The following is an 8639-nucleotide window of genomic DNA, read 5'->3' as shown; positions in this document are numbered from 1 at the left end:
TTACTTGCTAAGAGTTTTCTGTGTATACAAGAACTATATACAACAGTGGGTTGCCATGGCAAACATAACACATTCCCCAAAGATACTAGAGAGATACGGGAAAAACAGTTTTTCCAATTATATCTGTGGACTGGACTGGATGCTATTATGACTGTAGGTGGAAAGGACTGGCATAGTTGGTAGTTTTATATTTGAATTTGTTCTATTTTTGATAAGATGATGTGACATTCTGTTTAATAGAACTTATGTGACTATTTTTTGTCTACTGGAATTGTTATTTCAGTTACGTTCTTGATATATACATTATTGTATAATCGTCGATATGTCAGTGCTTCAGTTTCTTTCATTTTAAAGAAAGCAATTTTTCTATACTCAAGTTTTGGTTCCCTCCGTCTTGTTTTATTTTCGTAATGCATGATTGCTTTCATTTAAACGAAATAATGAGAAAAATTACCATGATCTTCTAGCTAGTATGCATATCTAAATAAAGTTAAAAAAAACACACTTTTTTAAAGAACAAAGAATATATCCCACCATTAGATAGCTATCATTCTTAGTGTAATGGCGATGGAATTTGAACTGCCCAAACTCCAACTTCAGTTCGCTACTGTGGACTAGTTCTGTCTTAGTGGCAGCTTTCGAGTTTATTACCTTCACAGTTTTTGTATAAAGCAATATATATTATTAAAGATTCAGATCTCTACTTGGCCATGGAAACTCTCTGGGCAAGTGGAACTGGTAAACCATTTCACTTACCTTGAAAGCCTTATTTGGTTCCAACAAATACAATATATAAATTTACATCCCGTGAAACATTTTCTCAAATATTTACTAAGGTCAGAATGATTCAAGTGCTGTCATTAAAAAAAGAAGTCGAGATTTATGTTATCTCTAATTTTATTCTTTTGCTGTGGCCATGGGGAAATTATTTTACATGATTATTGTCACCATGACTGAAAGAACTGTGCTTCATGCTGCTTTCATATACATACTAATTACCCTATATACATTCCAGTGAAAAGTGTCAGATAGACCTCTCAGTAGACGTAGGAACTTATTCAACCCTTGGTGCTTTTGCTAATAATAGAAATAGAAAATGTACTCTTGAAAAGAATATGTGTGTGTGTGTATAAAACAAAATGAACTATAGTGCAAACTATAATCACACAGCAGCAAGAAGTATAGTCACAGCTCACTTTAACTAGATTGTACCAATTAAATATACAGTAGATATGTCTGTCTTAATAACAGCACTTTGCTTAACAGATTGGCAAGATTTGTTTGACTGGTTTGCATGTGTGTGTGGGTCATTCAGTGGCTATATTCATATGTAACACTAAACCTTGATAACACTGAACCTTATAGAGATGAACTGCAGCAAATCTCAGCTCCCCTTCCTCTGTCCTCTGGCATAGTTCTGAACTAACCATGGCTTATTCTAATGTTCAGACTTGGACAAATTGTAGTATTTAACATAGCTAATGGGAATGCTGGGAAAGACTGAAGGCAGCAGGAAAAGACGAAGACCAGATACAAGGTGGATTGACTCCCTAGAGGAAGCCACAAGCTTGAATTTGGAAGAACTGAGCAAGGCAGTTGAGGACAAGACATTTTGGGGATTGTTCATTCATAGGGTTCATAAATTGAAAGTTACAGTACTTGACGGCATAATAACAATGGAAATTAGCCAACTTGAAATCATTGTAAATGAAGCTATCTTGTTTACTCTGGCCATGGTTAAGACTAATTCATACACCAGGGTAAAGGGGGGGATCACTTTTGGGATATGTTGTGATACCACTGGAAATTCAATGTATGTAAGCCACTTCTCTTTCCTGATTCATGGAGAGTTCCAGCATTCACTCCACTTGGGGCCAGCCTACTGACAACTGGAATCTGCTTCTTGCCATCACATTTGTTAAAAAAAACAACCTGGGACATTTTTTGACCCATTATGGTAATGCTGTTGTCCATGCAAAATATGCTAATCACCAAAAACATTAAATTTGTTGATAGAACTTTGACCTGGCTGCTTTTTTGTCTATGAAGAAACACACTGTATACAACTGTAGACTGGACCTTAAGGATATTGTTCACCACTCTTCAGATGATACTGCTGCAAAATGCTCATCTTGCATTCTGCAAGAAAACATGATTCTGAGGGACTGAAATATGCCATCCTGGTGCATAAGGATTAACCACAGTTTTGCATCTGGCAATAATACTAAATAGTTTTTAAGGTAAACTGGATGAGGATATTTCCAGTCTCCTCTTAACTTTGCTGAACGGCAAGGGAGCAGAGGATCCTTAAACTCACTTTGGGTTAGTTTCATAATGTTAACCTATATCTCAGCATAACATACCATCAAGGCCAGTCATTCTAAATGGATATGTTCATTGCTGGGAACATCTCTACTGCAGATTGTGAGCTCCAGTTATCAAGTGCAAAACATTCATGTACAAACTGACCTTTTGCCAGATATATTTAGTGTAACATAAATGTACATAAATATATTTTGCTGAAAGCTAGAACCAAAAGCTTTTAGTACTACAAATGGCGTTGGGTATCCCCTCTACCTATGATCAAGCATTCCTACCAGAGTGGCTCTAATAATGGATACAGGCTAGAATTGTTAAAATTACAGACCATTTACAATGCACATTCTTAATTTTTTCAGTGATGTGTTGCTGGAGTTACCAGTTATCCCTTTCATATGTAAAAAGTCGATGTAGCATTAGTATGCCACACTAAATGCATGGATTACTGGTAAAACAAATGGAGTCATGTCAGTTGAAGAAAGACTGTCATTTTGCCCAGCCTTTGAGAAGTAATTATTTCCTTCGTGCCAAGACAAATGCAGCTCTTAAATTCAGATATTCCTTCGTAATTAAAAACATTCAATCTGCCACCAACATAATTGATTGAAAAGGTATAGGAGGAAGCAAGTAAAATTAAACTATGTTGGAAGAATTTCTGAGGCCACCATTTACCAAGGTAGTATTTTACCACCACTTGTGTATTAACAGTGATAAGTTGATGGCCTTTTCCTTCCAAAAGGTGGTGGTGGTGGGAGAATCTATGTAAGGGGCCGGTATGTAGTAAATGTTTATCTTTTCCGTTCAAGTGAGATTCTGAGTTTATAAGGCATTTATAATCTTTCACTAATTCAGTGAGCTGGGCAGCAAAACCAAAATGATTAAACACTACAAGTTATCTAAAGGAGTAACTTTCATCATCATACTCCAGTTCATCCATTTCATCATCCTCCAGAAGACCATATTTAAATTTACGGTACACTGTGCCATCTTGGCCCATATAGACAATATCGTCGTCGTCGTCCTCATCTTCATCCCGGTCCTTGTATTCAATCACTTGATCTTCTTGATAGCTGGTGCTCTGGTAGTGGTTGCTTTTCAATGAGCTGAGTCCTTTTGCATTATCTGCCAACTTCTCATATCCACCATGATTAACTGGTTTGGGCTTGACGCGTGATCGTCGCCACATGAAAACAATAGCTCCGATGATGAGGCTCAACAAAATGAATATGGCAACAACCAAAGCTGTAGCTTTCCCTTTTGTTTCCTCTAGCATGTGAGGAATGCGTAATATACACTCATCTAAAAAAGAATAGAAAACAAACACTTCATGTAGTCATATATTAAAAGTAGAAATATATTTTGGGATAAGAATAAATAATACTTTATATCCTGTTGCATGCTTATACTGATATGCATCCAGCATCTCAGCTGTTCAGGTATTTGGGGAACTGTTCAAGTGCTTTTAGATCCTTATTTTATTTTTTTTAAAAAAAATGCTTTTCTGCTCATCATCTTTACCTGGCATATCACTGCAGTCACAACATTCCTGAGTCTGAACAAGTTCAGAACTCTTGCAGCAGGGCACACAGCGATTTTCGTCTAGATATAGTTGCATGTTAAGATGACAAACAGTGCAGTTGAGAGGTCCAGGTCCTTTACACTGCATACAAGATTCATGGCATTCTTCACATCTTGTTGAGTTCTGGAAAACGAGAAACACAAAAAGAAACTTCGTCTTGGATATTCAGACGACACTTACAATGCTCTTTTCACAACTGTACTGAAGTCTCTGCAGATTGTGACAATAATACAAGGACAGGTTTATCGCCTTGCACAACGACTTAGTCCATTTGAGAATGAGATGGACACATCTGTGCAGTGCCTCTGTCTACCTTAAAAATACATCTCCTCCTGTTTCATTGCTACATCTTTCAAGGAGGGAAAAATTCTATTGGCATGTGAAAATGTAATTAAGATCTAGCCATTTTTCTTTGTTTTTTATAATAAAAAACTAGAAAGTAAAGCAATAATTTTGCTGTGCCAAAAACCAGCCAGTATCAGCCGTGATCAGCACAATTATCTGCATTTAATCTGCCATAATTTATAACTATAAATGATCTAAGACTGTGTAGCCATTCTTCTCAGAAGACAATAAAAAAACCATTGCTCATATACAGTGGTGCCTCACAAGATGATTGCCTCACGGGACAATTAATCCGCAAGACAATGGGTTTTTGTGATTGCTGTTGCGCTTCACAAAACGGTTTTTCCTATGGGCGATTTTTGGTAGATGATGTTTGGGTCCGTGCTTCGTAAGACCGTTTAAAAAAAAAAAAAAAAAGACAGATGCTTCGCAAGACGGTTTCCCCCCCCCATTGGAATGCATTAAATAGATTTCAATGCATTGCAATGGGGAACCGTGTTTCACAAGATGGGGGTTTTTTTAGACTGATGCTTTGAAAAACGGTTCCCCCCCCATTGGAATGCATTAAATAGATTTCAGTGCATTCCAATGGGGAACCGCGTTTCGCAAGACAATGTTTTCTATGGACAATTTTCGCAAGACGACGATTCCCCCCCCATTGGAACGCATTAAATAGATTTCAATGCATTCCAATGGGGAACTGCATTTTGCAAGATGATGTTTTTGCAAGACAGCAATTTTCGCAGAACAAATTAACATCGTCTTGCAAGGCACCACTGTACAGTGATGAAAAGGTATACATACCACAGAAATGTTCTGCTCTTGTCTTAAAGTGTTGGTTGGATAGCTCAATGAGTTAGGTACCTGGCTGTGCCAGAGGTTGAGCGTTAGACTGGGTCACTGGGTCTCCTGAGGGAAGAGCCAGCCTATGTGGCCTTGGGCAAGCTGCACAATCCCAGGGCACCCCAAAAGTAGGGAATGGTAAACCACTTCTGAGTACTCTCTATCTAGAAAACCCTGAAAAGGGTCACCATAAGTCAGAGTTGATGGCACATGGTTATTATTATTAATCTCAAATTATACTCAAATTGATGGAAAGTAGCCGTCCAAAGCAACAGGAGGAAGAATGGAACTGTTCTTAAAAAGCTACTCAAGTTTTTTCCTTAGTCATTTCATATATGAAGACCAGCAAGCAAAAAAGATTGTTTTAGACCAATTGATATGGAGACAGTCACAGCATAAAGAATACTTTAAATCTGCTTTTGGTTCTAAGTGTGAAAGTAGTGGTGAAAGTGATTGGTGGTTGAATGAAACTGTCAGTTAAAGCAGAGAATATGTGTTATATCTTCATTTTTTTTAACCAACTGTATGAGGAAGTACCTCTGAGACTCTGTATTTTCCTATTAAGCACGCTGAATTGCAGATACCCGCAGCGAATTTGTAACTCCACACACAGGATGTACAGCTGAATGGCCCCTTCCCTTAAAAGCAACAAACAATATAATATTAAGAAGAGGATTTATAGGAAACAATCTAATTCTTAGTACTATTAATTTTAAGTTACCACAAATGTGTATTTGAGAAGCCTCCTGTTGATTTTTAGCCATATACTGGAAGGAAAGTGTACACAGATGTTCAGTGGTTGCTGTGGGCATTATTACTATGGTATCATGGTTCTTGGAGAAGCATTTGAACAAATTATGACCCTAGTCTGAGTTCAAAACTCCCACACAGATAAAAGTCATGACATTTTCCATGGTACCAAAGACCTATTACGCCTTCTCTTATCTGAATAATTTGAGCTAGGCAAAACATTATGTTGTGCAATAATTTCCACTAAAACAGGAGGAGAAACAGATCAACAATACAGCTTTAGCAATGTGAACTTGCAGAATATGAGGTGGGGCAGAATCAATTCTCCCCAAATTGTACTGCCTTTGCCTCCAGACAAAGGTTCATTAGACAAAGAGAGAATAACTATGGAAGTGTAAGGATTCCTTTGTTACAAGAGAAACATCTAGTATCACATCCTACCAGAGCAAGAACGGCACACTGGGTGGCACCTTTCACAGGTGTGTTTATCATTGTCCCCATAGTAAGATTCTGGGCAGGAGATGTGACATTCATTCTTGGAGCGCAACAGGAAGAAATGGTCATCACAGGACAGGCAGGCTGTAGATTCAGGTCCAAAACATTCCTTGCAGCTTTTGTGACATGTCTCACAAGTTCCAGTAAGATTATTTGTGTAATAGCTGAAACAGACAAAAAGGATCCAATTTTGGGGTTGGGGGGGATTTTCTTTGATTGCAGTACAGTTTGCAGTCCTCCCAAATGGATATTTGGAGTTCTTTGTGCTTTTTAATAACCATCTTATTCTTATAATTCTTTATTTCATCCTTCCCCCAAGAGAGGACGGCAGAGCAGCTTATTAACATTAATCCAAAATGCCTACAAAAATAGCACTAGTCAATTGTGTTACTACAGTGAAATACTTTGGGAATGAGAGTAATAATCTAATGGAGAAACCAAAAAACAATTGCATCGGGAATTAAATGCTTGGATAAATGATGTCTCTTAATTTTCATTGTAAAATGCTCTGGGAGGCTGCTAATCAAACTTTGACTGAGTGGCTAACACGCCCACAATCAGCAAGCCACCAATGGAAAAGCCTCCCCCTAACACTCCTATCTTCTTGGCTGGTTTGTGCTGGGCATTTCCTGGACACAGAAGTGACCTAGCTGACTGTGGTAATATGGGAGGTGTTGCCTCATGAATCTGGATTCCAAGCCAATTAGGTTTTATAGGCTAGACCTTAATTAGGGCCCAGCAACTCACTGGTAAGTACAGCGGTCTCAGGACAGTGATAATATGGTTCATCCTAGCTAATCTTTCTAGAAGCTAGGCTGCAACACTTCATAGGAACCAAAATGGCCAAATAATTTCTATAGTCTAGTATGTAAAAATATGTCAGTGTGGAAGCTTGTGAATAGGGTTGGGTGATGACATTCTGTTGCCTGAGGTAAGGGACAGGATTGTGTCCCCCCCCCATTCCTTATATAGAAGCTGACTAGACCTGATGTTAAACCTTGCTTAAGCAGTAACAGTGGGCTAGTGTTTTCTAACATAGTGGAGGACCCTCGGCTGTAGCTAAGTCCTCCTGCTGCTCCGTGGGCTAGCTGTTTTGCTTTGCTTAATATGAGGGCCAGTTCTGTTTGTGAAAGAGAGAGAAAAAAAAGGATGAATGGCAGATGGGTTTGTTGTCACTACTTCTCATACATCTTTTTCATGGGGAAGCTAACTGGGAGGTTTGTAGAGTTCCAGCTCAAAAAAGTAACTTCTTCAAGCTCTGCTTTGGCAAATATGTCTCATGAATGGTGTTTCCCCATCTTGGCCCAGTATGGCATGTAATAGTTAAGCTTGAGCCAACATATGAAGTTCCAACTCATACATCTAGACACTCAACTTTCCCTGCACGGAGGCTGCAGCACTGGTAGATATTAGCTGATTCTTTCCTTTATCTTTTGGTTGCCAGTTATTAAACATATTTCATGTCAGTATTCCAAGAAAATTTCAGGATGGGCACCTCTTCACTATAGGTACTGTAGTACACATTTATCAAACAGAGCCTTGACAGCCCAAGATCTTACCCAGTTGTACAGGCTGGCACACATTCCTTTTCTTGCTTGTACCAGGTGGGTGGGCAGGAGATGCACTGTGTGTGGTGCTTCCCATAGCATGTTTCACAGGTCTTGTGGCAGGCATAGCACTGGTTGTCATCACTATCCGCATAATATCCATTTGGACAGAGTTCAACGCAGGTTCCATCTGCAGGATGGACAGCACACGATAAAGTACACACAACATTCCCTTTTCTCACTTGGAAGAAAACACTAAATTTATTATTAAAATGATTAAATTTATAGGTGCTGAAACAGTCTCACAGCATGAGACAGATTTATGCTCATTGATGTGGGCTGGCTGAAGTGACATTCCACCCTTCCCCACACCCACCCACCTCCCACTGTAGCACACAATTGGTCATAACAAACCCAACACAGGGGATGTGGGGACTCTGCTGAGTGGGGTAGAAGTGGTACATGGAGGAGGCCCCCTAAAAATTAGGTAGGGCCATTTTTTTGTAAGTGGAGTCCTTACATCTGTAGAAGGCAAATCCCAGATCCAGCCTTTTTAGGGGGTACAGGCATGCATCCCTAGTGAGTGGTCTGATCCTAGCACATAAGTAACAGGCAGCTGCCAGGTGGGTTTTCTCAGGATCTGACCGGCGGAGGTGCGGGGGAGGGGAGTAGGTTTCCTCAGGACCAGGCAGGCACAGCTGAAGGAGAGACCGTTCCTTGATGAGAGACAGCTGGAGGAGGCAGGCTCAGGGAGAATAAAA

General features: G+C 39.3%; 1 protein-coding gene across 1 annotated transcript in view; it reads right to left on the bottom strand.

The window, feature by feature from the left end:
- Positions 1–2465: 2465 nt before the first annotated feature.
- Positions 2466–8639, bottom strand: part of PCSK5 (proprotein convertase subtilisin/kexin type 5) — a 357644-nt gene continuing 351470 nt past the window's right edge. The window contains exons 33-37 of the mRNA XM_020787785.3: positions 7891–8068; positions 6278–6495; positions 5624–5724; positions 3838–4021; positions 2466–3618 (exon numbers count right to left, since the gene is read on the bottom strand). Coding sequence (XP_020643444.3) covers positions 3212–3618; positions 3838–4021; positions 5624–5724; positions 6278–6495; positions 7891–8068 — 1088 coding nt within the window. The 3' untranslated portion in view covers positions 2466–3211. The remainder of the gene's footprint in view (positions 3619–3837; positions 4022–5623; positions 5725–6277; positions 6496–7890; positions 8069–8639) is intronic.

This window comes from Pogona vitticeps, chromosome 2 (assembly GCF_051106095.1).
Source record: "Pogona vitticeps strain Pit_001003342236 chromosome 2, PviZW2.1, whole genome shotgun sequence".
Taxonomy (NCBI): domain Eukaryota; kingdom Metazoa; phylum Chordata; class Lepidosauria; order Squamata; family Agamidae; genus Pogona; species Pogona vitticeps.
Note: the sequence above shows the minus strand (reverse complement) of the source record. Positions and strands in the feature narration are given on the sequence as shown.